The 22,541-nt window shown below is 40.5% G+C and overlaps 1 protein-coding gene across 5 annotated transcripts in view; it reads right to left on the bottom strand.

The window, feature by feature from the left end:
- The window catches only part of MTCL1 (microtubule crosslinking factor 1), a 130,816-nt gene that overhangs the window by 95,055 nt on the left and 13,220 nt on the right, over positions 1–22,541 (bottom strand). For all 5 annotated transcript variants that reach the window (XM_018553542.1, XM_018553550.1, XM_018553557.1 and 2 more), the window contains exon 2: positions 4,864–5,088. In XM_018553542.1, coding sequence (XP_018409044.1) covers positions 4,864–5,088 — 225 coding nt within the window. The remainder of the gene's footprint in view (positions 1–4,863; positions 5,089–22,541) is intronic.

Below are 22,541 nucleotides of genomic sequence, written 5' to 3'. Positions count from 1 at the left end.
GAGAGCATATTATTTTGTGTGGGGGGTGGGGCACAGGGGGGCTTGCGATTACATGCAGTTTGGAATCATTCTCATAATCAATCATAATGATTGATTCCTAATCACATGTAATCATATCATATATGATTACATGCGGTGTGCAGGCATTTCCATCCAGTGGCTGTTACCAGATCATTAACTTGAATGGGTGTCAGCTGCTGCATGTAAAACGCCACATTAGGGATTCCTTCTGCAGGAAAACGCAAGTTCCTGATGCAGGAATCCCTAATAGCCCCCAAACATACTGGTGTGAAACGGGCCTTATTGTGTGTAAATTAGTGTTTGTAATTCATGTTGTGGGGGGTTGTGCATATTTCCATTTGTGTGTATTTCTATGTGTGCGTATCTCTGTGTGTGTGAAGTTTAAAATTTGGAAAGTGGTCCCATAGGAGAAAAAAATGTGTCCAGTGGCCCCCAAATTAATTGAGTTTGAGACCCCTGCTTTATAGGCTCACTTAGGTTATTAAAGATGCAAGCTTTTGGGATGACTTAGGTCCCTTTATTATTCTTTATACAAAAGAAAGCCTGAAGAAGGTGCCTAAGTCCTCTCAAAAAGCTTGCATCCTTAACAACCTAAGTTAGCTAATATATACTGTATACTTTTTAAAGCATTGTTGATGTTACTCTCAGCCTTACATATCATCAGGTGCATTATGCTTTATGGTTAGTGGAACTGATGAGAAGCTGCTATGACGTTCTGGCCCAGGAGCTATTTTAGCTTAGGTTGTTGTTAGCAGCTGTGTAAACATATCTAATATTATTTTCTGGTAAGCTTGTGAGGTTCATAATCCACATATATCTATTACAAAAGTTGTAAATAAACCTAGAAATAATGGAAAAATATTAAATCATGAGAAGGCCATACAGGAAGGATCATATTTGCAGTAATAAATGCATCTTTTAGCACATATGCCTGTGTAACCTTTATACACAATATAAAACTATCCACAGCCTCTCCATACAATACACGGGCTTTAATTTTAGCCCTTAATATTCCACTACAATTTAATTCTGGGTTATTTTCTAGATGACCAACAACAGCAGCAGACAAAGATCAATGATATGCTTCTGGGATGAGTAATTTCCTGAGGAAGGTCTATTCATTGAAGTATTGATATAGGCATATTAGTTCTAGAAATACAATATGTAAATACTAAGTGACAATGATATACCGTAGCAATTTTTAGAATGACAGGATGTGGCTATGCTCATTGTGACAAGATAAACATGTATTCATTCATAAGTACTATATGGACATTTTCTTTATTTAATGGTAGTATGTGACTAGGTACTGTATATTCTATAACAATTTACATTGTTGGCAAAATGGAGTTATAATATCCCAATGTATTAAAATATTTCTTTATTAAAGCATACATAGTTACATATCTTAAAATAAAATTTTTAGGTTGGAAAAATAAAAGGTTTAACATGGATGTAGTCACTATTGACCTCTCCTTCTGAATATGCTACTTACTGGGTTGATCACCTTCTTGTACATATGGGCTACTAACCTGAATACCTGTTGTGAATTTGTGAACTAGAGGATCAACATAACTTCAAGACAGCAAGTATTTCAGAAAGTCAGCAATGGCAGCTCCGGTAGTCCTCTTATGACAGGTTTAGTATAGAACAGAAGGTATTTACACATCACAGCTGCATCAATTCACTAACGTAAATATAGATAGAGTAATTTCTTACACGCCATTCTGGTCATTTATGCATCCGTTACTGCTGCATTAGAAGCCAGATAAAGTCTAAAATGTGGAACAGGGCAAGGCCAAGTTTCAGGTGGATGAGGTGTATTATAGATAGAGTAAGGGAGGGTTATTACCCCTGCCAACTTTTATTGCCATCTATTTCCTATTGTCGAGATTTCACTTCTCTTACTGTCTCATAGCCACAGCAGAAAGTAAGAAAAAATTCCTCAAAAGTGAGGGAAATCCACAGCGGTCAGCAGGGTCACCAGAACTAGTGTCTACATTTGGAAGGTTCCCACCTATTCCTGTTCTGGTGACAATCCAAAAGTTTAGTATTTTCTATTTGTCACCAGGACAAACAGAGAGGGTGATTCTCTATAATGGGGACACAGGCAGCAATAACAACCTAGCAGGTATCCTAATCCCTCCCCACTCTATCCAAAACTAAAAAAAAGAAAATGTTGGCTTCAGTTGCACTTTAGAGACCAATGGACATCATAACACTTTATCGAAATGTTTGCTTATTTCTAAATCTTTTAAAAGATCAAACTAAATGTCAAGATGTCATTTGAGCAGCTTCTAACATACAAGCACTTCCTAAATATTCCAGGCTATACTACTGGAGGATCATGTACTTGATCATACATCCATCCAGTCCAGTTCTTAGATGTTGCTGTGAATTTCCAGGCTTTAGTTTTTGTATTTGCTACATAATGACTCACTGTTGCTGCTGAACAAGGTTAAAAGCTTTACAGAAAAAAAAGACTTGGCATTTGATGCGTGATCACAGTTCTGGAACCGCTGCCTAATAAGACAAAGTTTGCCAAAGTATACTTCATCACTATTTTTGAGCAATTCCCTTCCCAACAATTCCTAAGCAGCCCATCAGTGTACTGGAAACAAAAAGCCCCCCCAAGGTTAGAACCTGAACACAATCCTTGTGTAATATACAATATGTGATCCATATCTGGCTGGAATGCAGCATTTCTGCAAGCTTTGTCTATCTGTGGAAATTATTCAGTAGACATGTTTAAATAATTGGGGGCAAAAAGTGATGATGCAATGGAAGTTCTGGGAAACATCCCGACTGGCACCATTCTATAGTGCTCACATTAAGATAATAACACAAATATTCAAATTTGGTAAAACAGGCTTTTCTTTCTGTTCCACCTATATCAACCTTTACTACAGGGGTGGGCAAAATAATTTTCTCAAGGGGCCACATGAAAAACTGGGACTGTTGTGGAGGGCTGAATCAATATGCTGAAATTAATACAGCTCAATATTAGCCTCACATATTACTCACATGCCTATTACTGCTCACAATTTAACAGTTACATTTAACGGTCATTGTGTGTGATTGCTGGGCAGAATACTTCTGCTCCAGTTATAGTGAATTCCCCAATGTACCTACACGTGTGACTAAAGACACTAGAGTAGTGAGACTGGAACATTACAGTACAGTATTGCAGTATGAGACCAGCACAGCCAGCAAGTGACATTCTACTACAGTAATAACTACACAGCCAACATTTTCCTTGACCCCCCTCTGTTGCCACTTATTTTAACAGCTATTACATCTAATACCCCCTCTGTATGCAGGACAGTCACTGGCAGATACACACCACTGTGCCACTAACTATCTGCAATATGCTCCAAACTCCCGCCAAAGCTCCTCCAGTGCAGGACGCCACCCACGAGGAGGAGGACCCTTGATATCATTGGTAGCTAGGACCGCCCAATGGACATACTGTATACGTATATTAGGGTTGCACCTATACATTTTTTCCAGACCAAGTGCCGATACTTGTCCAAGTACTCACAGATACAAGTGCTGAAACATTTTTGTTTGGAGTGATGTGACAGTTTTTCTAAAACAATACAGACTAATAATTTCAGGACAGTGGTGGAGTGCCAGGGCCCTGCCACAGCTGCAACCCTGGTAGATCTCATGAAAATGGTATCAGAACTGGTATCTGAACATCCCTAACTATGGATATGCTATAGAGGGCTGTCTGAAAATGCAGACATGATATAAAGCACTATTAGGCCTCATTCACACAGCCAACTGTCGGCCCGTACAGATCAGTGCGGCGTGCATCCTGTCTGCGTACGAGTACGGACACCCGCAAGGATGTGCAGCTCGGGTGAGCATATGGCCGAGTACTCCCATAGAGAAGAACAGGCTGCTTCGTACAATCACACGGAGCACCTGTCCTTCCTGGGAACGGTTCGACATGGTCGTGCACGCCGCACGGATCTGTACAGGCCTACAATTAGCTGTGTGAATGAGGCCTAAGAGATGGTCAAAATGCTACAGGGGACATTCAGAAACTACAAATGGTTGGAAACTGCAGACATTCTACAGGAGATTGCAAGAGACTGCAGATATGCTACAGTAGACTGCTACAGATTGCAATATGGATGGACTCTTCCCTCTCCCATGGCCTCTAATGGACCCCTGCATGCCCCATATGTTGCAAGTCATACCCAGATCCATTGTATGGCTTTTATTTATTTGAGTAAAGCTTCCATTCTGAAAATAGTTCTTGTAAAATATGAGTTTCTAAGTGATTTCTAATTAAAAATAAATTAACTTATGCAAAAAAATTATGCATGGTCTTTGTGTTCTGTTGGATATTTTTACAAACAGGTTTATTAAATAAAATTGAAATGTCTCTGTTGCCCCCAGGAAGTGCTCAAATTCTATAGTACTGGTTTGCACTAAATCAAATCGGATTAGTTGTTGAACTATTTTATTCTTCCAGTTCTCATAAATGGAACTTGTTATGCATTTGGGTTATTTCACAGGCCAAATACATAGCGTCAGAAGGAAGAATGGCTCTTGTTGCCCACACTAATCAACAGAAATCACCTTTCATGTTTCCAGTACATAAGTGAATGTAATGATAAGCCTGACTGGTTGCTAAACACAGAAAGCTCTTCTTTTTTAGAAATAGCTATGCCTGTGGCCCAATGTTACGAAACACTGAATATCCCAATTAGCTGCAGGGGTCTATTTTCCAATATAGACTATACCTATACCTGCCAACTTACAATTTATCATTTAAAAAAAGAAGCATCAACCAAAACACCCCACAAAATATAATAGACAAAAAGGTACCTTTAAGTCTTGCTCTAGACTTCTGATGAGCTCCCCATCCACTTGGCCGGTCTGTGCAACTTTTAAGCTTTTTTGCTCTGCTTTCCTGAGGCGGTACTGCAATATACGGCAGTTCTTATTGGCTCGGTCAAGCTCCCGTCGGAGCTCCTGCAACTGGTAAACATCTTCCTCCAGATAGCTGTCACGCATCTCCTCCATTTCTGCGCGCAGCTCATCAAGCTCATCCTATTGAAAAACACATGAAAGTTACTACAAAGCTAAGGTGTCATATATTTTTAACTGCAGTCAGAATACTTCTATTTTCTTGAATCCTCAGGTTAAGACAATAGAAGGAAGAACCACTAGGGTTCTTCCTTCCATCTTCTGCCATGGCCACAGCTAAACATCTGCGGGAGAGTGAAACAAAAGTATGGAGCATGAGATCACACTGTGGTAAACTGATCTCATAGCTCAGCTAGTCATGTATCAGTATTATCCCATTTTACACGAGCCTGAACCATGCTGTGGTACTATTGTCTAAACAATGGTTTGATAATAGTGGGCAAATGGCTTATTACCAGTATCTGATAGATGGCATGTTGTGAGCTACAACAGTGTTTGCTCCTCAATGATTATTTAACAGAGGATCAGTGTTATTAATTATCAAATAAGTGAAAAGAACAAGGGGAATCTTGGAAACAGGTGTCTTACTTTTGCCACCTCCTGTGGGACATTTAGATGCACGAAACCTGAACACTGATCTGAGAACCTTGAAGAAACAAGAATAGCAGGAAACCTAAAAAAACAAGCCGGTATTGCTTTTGTGTATAGTGTTTAAATACACCATATGTTAAAAAGGTGGAAACTGGGGAAGATAGGCACTGTCTTTGAGTTTTGAAATATCAAATAAGCCTTCCCAGGTATACCACCTAAAGATATAGAATTACTATGGTAGCTACAAAGAGAATAAATGAAAGGAGTCACAATGTTTACAATGAGCATTTCAGCAGGGTTGAGGTCAGAGCTCTGTCCAAATCACTCAAGTTCCTACATACCAAACTATTAAACCATGTCTTTATGGACCTGGCTTTGTGCACATAAACGTTTTAATTTGAAGGGGTAGCCACATACTTTTGCCCATATAGTGTACATCAAAATAAAGAGCAGCTGCTTGAACATCAAGTTCATCTAACTCAATTCTGATGTTAATTGCTAGCGAAACTGTTGGGTTGCTCTACCACAGTGCACCATATTTGTTTGGGTTGCCTACCGCAGATGAATTGCAGTGAAAGAAGTGCAGGCACCTTTTGTTTAAATTGTATCGCACCACATCACATGGTAATAGGTTACAAAGCACATGCAATGGCTAAGTGTGTTGAGGTGCCATTGAGAAATAATGGCACAGCAGTAAACTTAACATTACAACATGGGATGTGGGATTGCATGCGGCATTGCATGTATTTCTGCAATGCAAAGATGTGAATGTAGCCGTAGGGCTTGTTTGCGACAATTTCCTGAAAATACCATCTATCCCTAAAAATAGTCCGAAATATTAAGTATACACAATGATTTATTTGCTAAGGCACAGTGCATTGCCAGTGTACAAAGTGGATTTGCCCACAGCGACCAATGAGATTACATCTTTTTGCAGCTAGCACAATGAAAAGTGTGCTACTACACATTCTACGTTGCTCCTTGCCTTATTAAAAAAAAGCCCATCTTGCCTTTTCACTGGGGTGGAAATGTTTTAAATATTTCTGTAGGTACAAAAATAAACACAATGTGCAATGGCACGAATAACCCTGTTACCTTGTTGAATTCCAAGGCCACAATTATAAAACGGGAGACAAGACAATTGCATAATAATGTAATTTACAATTATGTGGATGGCAACAAAACGTGAATATAATGTTTCAAATGGTTCTCCTAAGATAGAATCTCTCAACTGAGAGATATACTCCTTCCATTACCAGCCTACTGCCCCTGGGATACGAACACACTATTATTAGGTTTGCACTCAATTTAAGGCAGGAAGGAGGTACAGTATGCCAGAGCAAATGCATGGAGGAGGAAAACTTTCCAATACAGCAGTTCTCACAATTAACATAGATACAGTATCCCACTAACCGAACCAAACAGAAAACAGACCATTAATAAACGCTGGGTGCTTGAGCAGACGCATTGGGATGATACCTTGGTTGTGTTGCCATGATTAAGTATGAATCACGCAAAGTACAAAAGCAGAAAAGAGTATCAAAACATTTTCATATATATTTTATTGCCTCCCTACAAAGACATCTCTATCGACCAGGAATTGTACATGGCACGAATGCCTGAGGATCGGGAAAGATGATTGTTCAGGAACAAGAGAGCTTGTATACCAGGACAGGCATGTCGCCCGATCTGTAGCTAATCAAACCATGTATGATGATTACATGCGGATAGCCATGGAGAGATGTGGCCGCTGTCACCCTGTCATTAATATGAATGGTCTTTATGCAACTACTGTATGTATGTCTAGGCATGTGTAGGCTCACTTTATACCTGCAGCATTGTTTTCCTGACAGAATCTTAAAAAGAAATAAAAGAACAGGCATCGATTTGCATAATTGAGAATATATTAAGGATTTTTCTAAAGGCTGTTAGGAAAACTGGAAAAGGTTGTCTGGTTTGCACCTAATAACCAAATAAATGGCAAATTCTAGCCTGCACTATAGTAAAGCAGCAGCTGGAACTTGAAGAGTTGCTATACGCAACTCCAACAATTTCCTTTCCCTTTTATTTTCCTAATAAATTATTAACTGCAGGCAAAGCAAAGCCATAACGATGTTAACAGACATCTCACCACGAGTGTAAAACAAGTGTCAGGAGATTAGGGGTCAGGTACAGGTGGAAGACAGATGGTGGCTCACAGATGGGCTCTTAGGAAAGGAAATGGACCTTACGAATCTGTCTGTAATAGGATGCAAAGGGCTGGCAGTTTAGATTATGTCCATAGCAGAGCTAATATGACTTCTTGAATGTTGCACAGAAATGTGTCTAAAGTGGCTTGTATTAGAGGAAATGACCTGATCACACTAAAGACAAATGAAAATCCAAAATTTCCTTTCAGCACACAAAAGCTACAGTAATCTTCAAAGTTTTTTTTCAATTACTTTTTTTATGTTATGTTATATGCTATCCACCTCTTCACCAGCCAAGCAATCTTATGAGGTAATTTTGTTTGTTACTGATTTTGCAGTGAGTGATGTTCTTGTATGGTTCATCTAACAAAGACTATTAAGTCCTGTGAAGGATCTTTTGCTTTGTGTATAATACTAAGACATTTTGGCAAACTAGGATAATAACAGGAACACCCCTAAAAGTGAGCCCATGCTTTGCCCATTCAGGGTAAAGCACAGGTTCACTTTAACTCCCCCTCCCCACATCATATATTTACCTTTCCTATGCTCCCCGCTGCTCCCTTCAGCCATGAAGAAGCAAGGAAGGGGAGCCCTGTGTAAGTGTCACATCACTCTAGTAAGAGCTTACACAAGTTTGGGGACTTTCTCCTTACCCACACGTGAAAGCACTGGGCCTATCACCAAGTGACTTCACTGTCACATGAGCTGCATGCTCCTCTATACCCAGACATACTGGCTAATATTTGTACTCCCAGCAGCCCATAGAATCAGGGGGAATGAAGGAAAGGGAGGTAAAAACTGGTTGGAAGGGAAACTTTAAAACAAACCTTTGTATATCAAAGTGTCCACAAATTACTATGATCTACCGGTATGTGTGAAAAGCTCATACGAGAATATATATATATATATATTTTAATGTCACTTTAATAAATAACCAAGAGGAAATCATTCTGAAAGTTAATTTAAATGAAACTGTCCAAAAGATTTCAATGCTTTCCCGTGCTCCACCTTCATGCGATGAAACAAATCTTTAAACACCCACCAGATTCCCCTGATGAGAAAGCATGCAAGGAACTCTTTCTTTTGCGCCTTCATTTGCATGGCATCTCCACTGCACACATGCCGGCGATCTCTCATGATAAAATGTGTATCAGCCACATCAATGTATCCATGAACATCAGATGTCAGCGTTATTCCTCCCCTTGAAAAAGGCTCCAATCACCTGTAGCATCGCTAGCAATACTTAGCAGTACCAGGGAAACAACTCCAAAAAGGATCCAAGGTAGAATATCTCTCCCGACTAGTTTCGTCAATCCAGACTTTTTCAAGGGTCCCTTGAAAAAGTTTGGATTGACGAAACTAGTCGGGAGAGAGTGTGCACGGTGCTATACCTATCGGCTGTTTTAGATCGATCAATTGATAGTGGATTCAGAAAGGGTTTTTGGATCGATCTGTATCTAACGTGTTGTTTTCATCTTTTTGTAAGTTCCTTTTTATTTTGCGCTAATTAAATGCTTTAAAGATTTTATGCTATGTGCCTTTTGTTTTTTAATTTGGGGATATTCTACCTTGGATCCTTTTTGGAGTTGTTTCCCTGATACTGCTAAGTATAGCTAGCGATGCTACAGGTGAGTGGAGCCTTTTTCAAAGGGGAGGACTAACGCTGACATCTGATGTCCATGGATGCATTGAAAAATGTTACTAATATGCTCACCAGTCAGCATGACCAGACTATAGCCTTGCAATTTATGTTACCATTTTTTGGGGACAGATAGAGCTTTCTTTTGGTGGCATATAAAATCACCACTGGGGGGGGGAGGGACTGGGTTATTTTTTACTATATAATGAAAAAAGTACAGTCAATTAAAAAAAAAAAGGTTTCCCTACGTTATGTTATAAAACATTTATTCTTACGCATTTTTTTTGTAAAACATAAAAGATGGGGTCACGTCGGGTAAATAGACACCATACATGTCAAGCCTTAAAATTGCGTGCGCCCGCAAAATAGCAAGAAACGAAAATTGGCCATAGGCGACGCTTAAAATACTTTTACCGATCATCAGTTTAGTGTTATCAGTAATTAATGGCCCTAAAATTATTGCTCACACTCCGACGTTCGCGGTTATATGTAACATGTGCGGCACAATAGGTGCAATCGTTGTTTTCGCATGTAGGCGCACCCGACGCATATCTGCATGTGTATAAAGTGCTTCTTTATTTTTTTTATGACCTCTAATGTCACCTAGGGACCCCCAGAGAAGCTGATGAAGCAGAGATCTGCTTCATCAGCTTTCGTAGCTGGAAAGTGACACTGAATGCAGGAAGTGATGTAATATACATCACTTCCTGCATTCCGGTACTAGAGAGTAGATCAAAGGGAGATCGTGTGCTGATCTCCCTTTGATCTCCTGTCACAAAGCAGTGTCGGTCCCGGCCACATCGGATCTCGGGACCGGCAATGGCAGTGACAGCTGCTGGTAATACAAGTGATTGGGGGTCTCAAGACGCTCGATCGCTTGAATGTAAAGCTCCCGGCAGTCAGTTAGGATTTGAAAATGAAACAGAGACGCTGATTGGTTGCGACGCACAGCTGCTCCAGTTTTTGTCTGCTCCAGTTTTGATAAATTCCCCTCACTGTATATATTACTAACCATATGTAAATACCAAACATAAGCTCCTGTCTAAAATTTTAAGAAAGACATGCACAAAATGACTTTACATTGCTTTCAATGACAAGCCTCCAAATATATTTCCGGCCAAATAATGACCTTATTAATAGCTGCCATTTCTGATATATTCATTATCCCACACATACAGTTCTGAAGAAAATATCCAAAAAACACTGAAAAATGCAACAAACTAATATTAGATAATAAACCGTGATGCAGCCATGACTTCCTTCTCCAGTGTTGCCCAATAGTTTTATTTTTACCTCAGTAAACTGATCATTCCTCTTCCTAAATGATTTTGCAATTTGACCTTTGTGACTAAAGCTGGCCACACACCTTACAACCATCGCAAGACTTTTGTCTTGCGATGGTTGTAAGGTAATTTAAAAAACGTACGATCTGCCCATCTTGGACAGGCAGATCGTACTTGCGATAATCGCAAGCCCGCCCCGCCGATGGACAGGCTTCCGATGACCGCAAAGCTGAACGGGCAATGTGCACTTGCGCACACCGGCCCGTTCGGCATTTATCTTACGAGCATGCCACACACCCGCCGACAATCGTACGATTCCTGGCGGGTTTTCAAACATGTTCCTAAGATAAAAGTGGTGTGGCCGTACAGTAGAAACGGTCGCACGCCTTCCACACACACCTTGCGATTATCGTACGTTCGCGGGATTTCCCTCGATTATCGTATTAATCACAAGGTGTGTGTGCACCTTTAAACTGCATATTTTCAATATTTAAAAATCCCTGTTTGTTACCCATATACTTTTATCAAAACTGGAGCAGACAAAAACTGGAGCAGCTGTGCATAACAACCAATCAGCTTCTCTCTTCAGTTTGTTCAGTTAGGATTTGAAAATGAAACAGAGACGCTGATTGGTTGCGACGCACAGCTGCTCCAGTTTTTGTCTGCTCCAGTTTTGATAAATTCCCCTCACTGTATATATTACTAACCATATGTAAATACCAAACATAAGCTCCTGTCTAAAATTTTAAGAAAGACATGCACAAAATGACTTTACATTGCTTTCAATGACAAGCCTCCAAATATATTTCCGGCCAAATAATGACCTTATTAATAGCTGCCATTTCTGATATATTCATTATCCCACACATACAGTTCTGAAGAAAATATCCAAAAAACACTGAAAAATGCAACAAACTAATATTAGATAATAAACCGTGATGCAGCCATGACTTCCTTCTCCAGTGTTGCCCAATAGTTTTATTTTTACCTCAGTAAACTGATCATTCCTCTTCCTAAATGATTTTGCAATTTGACCTTTGTGACTAAAGCTGGCCACACACCTTACAACCATCGCAAGACTTTTGTCTTGCGATGGTTGTAAGGTAATTTAAAAAACGTACGATCTGCCCATCTTGGACAGGCAGATCGTACTTGCGATAATCGCAAGCCCGCCCCGCCGATGGACAGGCTTCCGATGACCGCAAAGCTGAACGGGCAATGTGCACTTGCGCACACCGGCCCGTTCGGCATTTATCTTACGAGCATGCCACACACCCGCCGACAATCGTACGATTCCTGGCGGGTTTTCAAACATGTTCCTAAGATAAAAGTGGTGTGGCCGTACAGTAGAAACGGTCGCACGCCTTCCACACACACCTTGCGATTATCGTACGTTCGCGGGATTTCCCTCGATTATCGTATTAATCACAAGGTGTGTGTGCACCTTTAAACTGCATATTTTCAATATTTAAAAATCCCTGTTTGTTACCCATATACTGTGCAGTGATCACATTCCAGGCAACTTCACTCTTTGCTGCTCTGGGGTAAAATCTGTATGGTCCACGTATGTATGAGTTGGGAGATTATAGTCCTAACACAGACCTGCCAATACAAAGGCACATTTGGGAGCGATGTAATTAGATAACAATGACCTGTTCTATCTTTTGTGACACCATCTGGAAGGGTTGATGACGACTAAGCATTTACCGAGACTAATGAGTGTCTGCAGCAAGTACAATTTAGAGTAAAAACCCCCACTGATGCCATTTAGAAATGTTCTGCAATTAGCCTCCCAGTAAATACATTTACTTTCACAGTGTGCAAGTAAATAAGGGAGTGTAAATATGTATTTGCGATTTTATGTTAGCCTGAGTACACTAAATAATTGATGTAAGTTGCATTTACAAAATGACCAAAGCAATGTTTAGTAAGAGTACTGTTCATCCTTGTCACAATCACCAATGCAACCTTTCTTCCAAACGCATCTTAAGTTTGGGTGTGGACCATGTGCAGTACAAGGACTGTTCACACAAGAAACAGTGGTTGCACTGGTTTTCCAACACGGTGGAAGATCTTCATATTCATATGAAACCAGTCCCATGCTCACAAGTGTGCTTTCTCTCTTAAAAGATATTACATTTGCTGACACTGGTCATTTAGAAAAATCAACATATGGTTGGCTTAGAGATAAAATTCTAGACAATATCTAGAGTCTCTCATAAAAATAAAAAAACAACATCAAGGTAGTATATCTAGTAGGCAAGACTTCCCAACATTGCCATAATATGAATTTTCTTAAAAGACGAATCAGTCAACCAGTCAATCTATGCCTCTCTAACATAACCCTTCTCTATTTAACATGCACTTCAGTACACTGGTCTTAAAACTAAAGAAGAGTGGAACTAGCCATAAGATTTTAATCAAATAGGGTGTGTTCCATGGGTCATTGATGGACTTCCTATAGTGACTGATGATAGAGTTTGCAGATAGGGAAAAACCACAAGCAACATGGTGGCTGTGGTTCATTCTGGGAGGCTGCATTCTCCCACAATATGGTACCAGATTACTAGAAGGAATACACCATTTGAAATGAGGTCTCCATCACTTTAGATGAACTCAGATCTCAAGGCAGAGAGAAGATATGTGTGTTTGTTTTTTTAAACTGCTTCAATAGAGTTTGGTAAGTACACTATTCTTAATAGTCAGCTTACTGCAGAGGTTTTTTTTGTGACTAGTTCCCTTTAAAGTAACATGCAACAAACTTGGCAATTAAAAGAGCAAGCAGCTGAAGTTATACATTCAAGCTGAACTCCATTCCTCCTACACCATATAATAGGTAATGGTGGCTGCCATCACATTATGACCAACAGAGAGGCTCTGGAATATGAAAGAGCAGGGCCATATTGAACTTTTTTAGGAAACTGGAGATTGGCAAACTTGAGCTGTTTAAACCTCTAGATCTACTAGTCATTTTAACATTTTTTTTCTTTTAAATGCCCAGGTTTTGTGAAGGTTTACTGTAACATGACACATCACTAGCCATTATCCTTTGGTATGTTTTTAGATTTTAAGTTCTGTCGGGCTCTCCTTATCATCTTGTCTTGATTTTTATTGTAACTGTAATGTGATTGTAATGTCTTCTTATATGGTAAAGTGCTGCTCAAACTGTTGGCACTATATAAATTCTGTATAATAATAATAATAATAATAATAATAATATTGTGTGTACACAGACAAATCCACACCATATAGAAAAGTGGTTGATGCAGCAAGGCCCAAAATGTAGTTCTGACAGCAGGTGTTCTCTGTAATGTTAAAACTCTTATTAAAAACTCATCTGGCCAAGTCATGATACAAATATTTAGCAATGACAAATGTAGAAATGTATAAACCTGATTTCCTCATGTGACATGCATTTTCTGAAAAACAAAGTTATCCAAGGACGGTAAAGAATGCTGTCCTGTTTGTTAGCACAAATGTTGAGAAGCTTATTACAATGGTTCAATGTCACACTTGAAAATACAAAAGACTGACAGAAAATGCTGGCTCAGAGCACTCTGGGAGTATGACTACCGCTATGATATAAAACTAAGCATCTATGACAGCGTGGAAATTGATCTTGTTAAACATGCAGTACATCCCTTTGTCAATTAAAATTAGCTCTGCTAAAATGCATCCCCTTTGATTTCAATGGGTTCATATACGCACAGCAAAAAAGCTCATGTAGTATTTTGCGCAATACGCGTTCCACATTTTGTACTTCCATATTTGTGTGTGTTCACATTTTATGTAGAACGCAGGTCAGGGACCCAACAAGGGAATGATTTTGTCTCCACTGTATGTTGGCAAAATGTGCTCCTTCCCATGGGTCTGAGCTTTGGGAAAGAGTATATGAGGCACTGGCTGGCATGATTGTGGAGGGAGTATTTGTATCACAGGGTTTATGACTGATAAACAAACTTTCAATTTTTTTTAAATCTCAATAAATCCTGGCCCTGGAGACTGGGAGGCTTTGTAGAGCTTTGAGTGGGAATTCCTAGGTTCACATCTACCTGGAAGCCAGATCTTCTTAATAGTCTTTACACAGGCCTTTATATATGTGGAGGAGACTGTTACTCAGGGCTCTCTTTCACTTTGCTGTGAGATCCTGCTGTAGAATGAAAAGGCAGTCTGCTGACAGAACACTAAAAATGTACAAGGGAAGGACTGGATGTGCAGGATAAACCCGATTGGACTGTTTCTAGGTGTCCCTGTCTCATGCATGGTTTGCCATTGCCAATACCAGTTGGGCTTTCACTCATTTTATAATAGTCTATTCCCCTTACAATGTTTTACCTGGCTAGGAATTTTTTTTTAACTCTGTACAGTCTTATGATCCAAGCACCATTAGATAATCCACCTGTACCATAACAAAAAGCATTGCTCTACCACTTTGAATGCTGCTGTGCAGGGGATTGCAGGAGGCTGATATAATGTTCGCTGGCTGTCATGCTAATCTAATAGCTTCAGTACTTTCTTACTCAGTGAAGTGAAAGTATGCAGGTTAGGAGTTCTGTCCTCCTTGATTGTCCTGAGCTGCGTGTTTATTTCAAACCAAGGTATTGAAGCCAGAGAGAGCCATGATACTAACATATTTAGATGGAGGTCAGCAATGTGGTGAGTTTCCCTCAATAGGTTTCCTTTAACTATAGGATTTCGTTACTTTAAATACAAGATTGAGAATTTAGATCATTGACCAGATTAGGCCAGCTGTGAATCTAAAGAAATACTGTACTAAGAAAGATAAGTAGGCTGCCATTGCTGACCTCCTTTCGAAAATCAAGGTTGCCTGACTGTCTCTGGCCTCATTACTCTGGGTCGCTGATCTAACAAGCATGACCTCTCTGATCAGCACGGTTTTGGGCGTTTTTAATTGCGTTTCAGCGCTGAAATGCAATTAAAAACTCCCAAAACCTCCCTTGCGAGATCAACGAGGTAGCCGCACTGATCCGCAACCGCCCTGGTGTGAATGAGCTCTTAGACTGGTCCTTCCAGCCTCCTTACCCCTCCGCTGCAGCAGTCTAAGTATCCATGAGTTATCACATCTAATACAGAGTGTATTGGACGTGAAGCTGCAGAGGGAGTGCTGTAGCAGCCAGCAGGCTCCGAGGATCAGGTGTGTATAACTTTTTTATTTTAGGCCCTAGACGCAAACAAGCAGTTAACTCTTGCAGTGCGGGGTAGCCCCACTGCAAGGGTTAATACGTTTGGCCCAGACTTCTTCTTTAACTCTTCTTTTGTCTACCTTGTAAGCATCCACATTCTTTCTTTACATGCAATTTATCTGATAAAATTAAATAACTCATGTGCTATTCTTATTACATTGTTGGTTATTTTTCTGCTTTGCTTCAGTTTCCTATTGTGAACATATTTTATGTTGTTTACATTATTTTATATTTAGAAGCTAAATAAAGAATTAAAGAAAAGACAAGAGCTGACCAGCTGCTGGGTGGAACTAATCATATAACTAGATATGTGATGTTTTTCCATGTTTACCGCATGAATGTAGCTGGCTTTGTGAAAACAGGAAGATACTTTTTTGTAGTAAATATGATCATGGATGTTAAATAAGATAACAGTGCCTGGAAAACGGCAATAATATACCGTCACCAACACAAACAAATCCATATAAGGATGACATTAAAAGCACGGAGGACACAGAAAACATGACCGCTATTTACAGGCATCTCCACTCATTTTCATGTGAGTGTTTTGTAGCTCGAATGTCTAAGTGCTACAATGCTCCACAGGAGGAATCCCATTATTTTAAGAGGCCCCTGTTCAAACCTGAGTGTTCTGACACTTGTAGCAAAACGCCTGTAGCTGCAAAAAGTACATGAGCTTTTTCTGGATTCGAGTGTTAAAGCCCCAATAGGCTTCAATGGGAGCACCTGAAAAACATGTGAACAATGCACAAAAACGTGCATATCGAGCACATCCACTAATTTTGCAATGGCTAAAACACTCAAGCCTGAAATGCTTGCAAAAATGACTGTACAAGCACTAAAAACGAAGCCAGACATAACCCCAAAGATTCTCAGCTTTATTGTGAATGGGCCATAGCTATCTAAGATGTCTTACTGTTTTTTCTTCCCCTCTGTATTTTTGGATGTGTATTCCGCATTTTTGTATGTGTTTTCAAAGTATGAGATATGCAGAAGCATTTTTAATTGATGTCATAACTAGGAATGTCCCGATACCAGGCATTTTCACAAGTACTTGTACTGGTGAAAATTCCCCGATTCTTAAGGCTGATATGACCCTTTAAATTTTCAAGTCGCAGCGACCGTCCGAGTTCCCGCGCTTTAGGGGACCTCGGCAGCCTGCTGGGGACCTGCACGTAGCTGTCCATGGCAGTGCTTGTCTGGTTGTATATGTCCTCCTCCTCCTTCCCGGCGCAGGCAAAGCCATGGACAGCCCCACACACAGCACAGCCCCGGGCATCGGCACACTCCACAGCATAGGAACTGCCTGCAGAGATCGACATGTTGCCCCGGGAGAGATCAGCAGGCAGCGTGGTGAGAATAATTCTGGTGTGGGGGCATGGACTTGTATGCTGGTGTGGGGACATGGACTTGGATTCTGGTGTGGGGACATGATTTGCATTCTGGTGTGGGGGCTTGTATTCAGCTGTGGGGACTTGTATTAATTTCTGGCAACATTTTTTTTTTAGCCCTGGTGAGAAACTGCCCTAAAATCATCAGTCTGTGTTGTTTTAGAAAAAATTTCACATGTCCCTTTAAGAAAAAATATCGGGAATTGGTATCGGCAAGTACCCGAGGGCAAGTACTTGTGCTTGGTTTTAAAAAAGTGGCATCGGGACATCCCTAGTCATAACATACACCTCTAATGTATATGGTCACCAAATTGTTCTGGAACATGTATAGAAGGACATGATATTTCATCATGTTGATAGATTAACTCTCAATGTTTTTGCGCATTTCAGCAGCTGAGCCTGCTTCTCATTGGACAACTGAAAATGAGCTTCAAAAACACGCTGACATAAAAAAAAACCGCCTGTGATGCACTGTAAAACGCGCATAAAAACCGAGCGGAATTGCGCAAAAATGCGCTGAACAGCTGTCACCCTGCTTTGAATGGGGCCTTAGGAGCTTCTCTAAACTATCCTTCTAAGCATCATAGTTTAAGATCTAGATTTCCAATAAAAGGGTAGTTTCATTCGAAGATCACATGAACTGCCAATGTGTTCAACTGTCAACGTGATTCATTTTAGACCCCGTTCACATTGAGCGATTTATCGCGCGGTAATTCCCGCGATATCGCGGCAAATTACCGCGCGATATCGCGCTCCAATGCAATCCAATGGGGCAAAGGGTCCTGCTGTAGCGGGTCGTGTGTCGCTACAGCAGGACCCTTTTTTGAGTGGATTTAGCCGCGATTCAAGCTTGCTCAATGCAAGCTTGAACGCGACATCGCGCGGCAAATCTCGCGATGTTGCGCAATATGCAAATCGCGCGATTTGCATATCGCGCAGTGGGAACGGGGCCTAATAAAACCGCAACCCCTACCTAGCACCAATCAGAAACGTATGAGGCATCAGGCAGCTGATCTTCTCAAAAAGTGTTAAAATGTCCACAAAATATAGAGGCAAAATGAACATAAACAGTAAAACAACATAAAACAATGTTGAATATCTAAAGGAAAAAAATTCCAGTGGGTGTCAAAATCAATTAAAATATTTTCGGCTGACAATATGTTTCTACAAATGCATTAATGCCACTTAAAGACGATGTTGTCAGACATCCATAACATGACACATAATATGCTACCTGGAATAAACAAGTTGGATGCCAGATATAAGAACAATGGAAAATATCAAGTTGGGTAAGGGTTTGGAAAACTCTATATACATATTTGTAAATACTATCAGTGACTTTATTATATAGTGCACATTTTAGTTCATTTGTTCTTTTTCAAGTATTTCATATATTTTTTTTTATAAATTCCACTTTTCAACGGCCCCATCACTACACGTGTACAAGACAGGCTTAATGGCTGACCTAATTTTTTCTTAGAACAGAGCTCCCCTACACGTGGGTAGATACAGTTTAATAACAGAATGTACTTGATCATAACTAAATACATTGTTTGCAGCTGTTGATATTTTAAATTAACTCTGAGCTGTACAATTGTATACTGGGCTACGTACGACACCCCCTAAGCATCCTACTAGCTTGAAACGAAGGCTTTCCGGGGTTCTTAACAGCAAAGGGTTAGTTTCATTATAACATTACATGAAGCATGACCTAGTAACCAGTAAAAACCCTCCCCCTACTATTCCCAGTGTTTCTACAAAGTACTTGATGAGAAATGGATAAGGGACCGTCACTGGGGGGATTTATCCTATCGTTAGTCAATTTATCTCTGACACTGTGCCCATTATACTACAAGCCTACTTCAGCTAATTGGGAATTCAAAACAGCCCCCTGGAAAGGAATGACCGCAAAACATTGCACAACTGGAAAGAATAGATGCTCTCAATGGGAGTTTTCTCATCGTTTGAGGCTTACACTAGAAACATAATGATTAACACTTATATAGTCAAACTACACAATGCAGCAAGACTCTGCACAAGAGTTATTCAGAAACACAAGGTTGTGAAAAGTAAAGCTGTCAACAAAACACATTTGGCAAACTAGCAGTGGCTCCTAACATCAGGCATTATACATAACCACTAAATCATCTTCTGTAGCTCAGGATCGCCTGACGCGAGATGCACTCAGCACACAAAGCCTTGACTTAGTTCTGAATTCATATCTTGAGAACACCTTCATTGTTTTTCTTTCCAGTAGGACACCTACATAGTTGATGGTAGATCTAAAGAGACTGTACAATCAGAATGTAACATACGCGGTCAGCTTTATCCCTCATTTGCTACCCCCACGGATCCATTTAGAGCTGGAAGCCAACCCAAGTACCTGGTATATAAATACTTGGCACTCTACACATAGTTGTATAAGAGGTTCCAGTTGGTGACATATTCTGTGACCGCTAAACATTGCGCTGCTCCAATGGGTGTTTCTGAACATCATCCCCTGCACAGCCTCTTCCTACAATGCAGTTGTTGGTGTCTGAATGTCCTGTAGCTAGACCTAACCTCTGTCACAAGGGGGAAGGGCATGGCAATAGATGCGAATAGTCGTTCTAAGTGCATATGCTGAGTTAGAGACTGAAGATGGCCATACACTGATAGATTTTCATATAAACATGTATATATAAAAAAATCGTCAGAATATTTGATAACGTTCGACAATTTTGTTTTATTTTGCCCTACTTTTGTCACTGCAACACATGGTATTGCAGTAACGCAGCTGCTGGGTGCATTGGGGTGCCATTCAAATGAATGGCGCGGCAACTTACGTACCGCACTTTAGGTGTGTTGTGCCAAGGCATGTGTTAAATGCACAGTATTACACAATTAACGCAATGCTGTGGTGTGAATGGGCCCTTAAACTGTTTGATTGACTGATAAGGATTACAGAGCTGCATTGTCTTTTTTTATCCGAGTTACGCCACTTAGCTCCCAGGCAATTTGTTCGCCAAGCCCTGTACAGCAGTTCAGCTCTTATCACTTTCCTATCTTTAGAACATGAAATGGGTCTGCAGCTGATGATAGGGGAACAGGAAGAGATTGGTTAGTAAGATGTATAAGATAATGTGTACAGTAGGAAGATAACAAAACCTTCACAAAGGTTTTCTACACATTTTCACGTGTATGTGGAATGAGCACTCACTGCTGCTGTCACAATGCATTATTCTAATGGCTGCTTTTTACCCCCACTACCAACTGCCAATCTGTTCCTGGCAACTGGAGGTTTTATAGAAGAAACTAAATTAATCACATGATCGCTCATCAGCTGGCATCACTAATATACAGCAATCAGCTATGCAGAATTGGAGCTCTCGGTACAGATCTGTGCCCCAACACCTCTAAAGCAGGGGTGGACAAAGTAATAGGGAACGTAGGAGCCACACTATCCAATACATGAGCCAGCAGAATTTTTTCAGTAGCATTAACAACAACTAGAGAAAATCTCAAAAGTTAGCCGTTGGCTGTAATTTTTAGGCAGCATTTTCTACCTGGCTCCTGAGATTCGATGTGATAATTTGCAGGTCATCCATATTCCAGTGAGATTGGCCAAAAACCACCTAGTGTTAATCAGGGTACACGCAACTCATGCATCATTTGCAACACCTGCCTCCCTAGGGGGCCATAATGAGCGATTCCGACCATCAAGTCACACAAGTCCGATTTTCCTGCTTCTTGGAAAACTTACATATAAGCAAGACCCACATCCCTACTTTTCTATAGAGAAGAGGGAAGGGATAAATGATTCTACTTGAGTCACTGTCAGCGTATGGTTGCAGCTCCCTGTTTTCCAGTGACTCATTTGAGAAAACACAGATATCTACCTGCCCATCGTTCTCAGAGAAATCTGTTTATTCCATTATCTTGCACAGTGAACAGTATCACCACACTCACAATGGCACCATCACACACAATGAATAATGAATAACAGACAGTACTATGCAGTAATTATAAGAATGGCTTCCTGTACTAACTCTGAAAGCAATAAGTGGAGCAGTGAAAATGTAGACTGGAGGAGTTGTGGAATTTTAGCATCAGACCCTGCCAGTCTTTCATTTTTCCCGGGCACACATTGTATTAACCCTTGCAGTGGAGCTATCCCTGCACTGCAAAGGTTAACTGCCTGTTTTTGTCTAGGTTAAGAAACAAAAGTTATACTAATCCGATCCTTGGAGCCGGACGGCTGTCACAGCGCTTCCTCCTGCTTTTCTCCTCCTCCTCCGCAGCGGTGATATGTACCCTGGCGTCCTCACGTCCAATACATTGTGTATAGAACCTGATGACCCGAGGACTTTAGATCGCTGCAGAGGAGGGGGAGCGAAGTGGAAGAGACTGGTCTAAGAGCTGGCCAGCTCGAAGGATCAGGTGAGTATAACTTTCTTTTTTAGCCTAGATGAAAACGAGCATTTAACCCTTGCAGTGCGGGGATAGCCCTACAGCAAGGGTTAATAAAATTTGTATGCGGAGTTCTTCTTTAAGGTAGCCATACTTGTCTTAACCCGGGCAAAATTCAAGCCAAGGATGGCCCTGTCGGCACCACCCGACTCGACAAACTTCAATTGACAGAATTAAACGAGCTGGGTAGAATACTGTTGGCCGAACAGTGACTGCATCCAATCAGATTACTAATAGCCAGCTGGTAAGCAGTGTGGATTTTTGAAGGAGCTGGTTGGAAAATTCTTGGATGCACAGTCCCTGCATCCAGTCAGATGCACGTGCTGTTTGGATATTCAGCAGCCACGGAAGCGGCATATGTCCAGCTTTATTTTCATGAACGTATATGCAAGGGCATATTTCCTGGCTCTAATACACATTCTACTGGCTTTTAAATTTGCCTTACCGCCTGATCAATTCAATTTAAGTCTGCCCACCCTTCCCCCAAAAATGAAAAGAAATGTATATGGACCACAAGTACGTAATGTACAACACTGATGGCCAAGGACTAGTCAGTGGACAGGGTAAATGTTGATAAATATTAATTACAAGCTCCGAAATACTTCTGTCATTATACTGTAAATATATATATATATATATATACAGACATGTAAACCTAACAGAAATAAAAGGTGCAATGTACTTCACAGTAATTAAAAAGATAGACCTGACATGCAGCGCTTGAACTGTGGTGTTTGATCCAGCTTTCTTTTTTTGACACGTATAAAGAAATATCAACTTCAGACGGGTTTGTAGCACCATCTGCTACAGTACAGCTACACTTGATCAAA

This window comes from Nanorana parkeri, unplaced genomic scaffold (genome assembly GCF_000935625.1).
Source record: "Nanorana parkeri isolate BGI_ZX_2015 unplaced genomic scaffold, ASM93562v1 scaffold7, whole genome shotgun sequence".
Taxonomy (NCBI): Eukaryota; Metazoa; Chordata; class Amphibia; order Anura; family Dicroglossidae; genus Nanorana; species Nanorana parkeri.
Note: the sequence above shows the minus strand (reverse complement) of the source record. Positions and strands in the feature narration are given on the sequence as shown.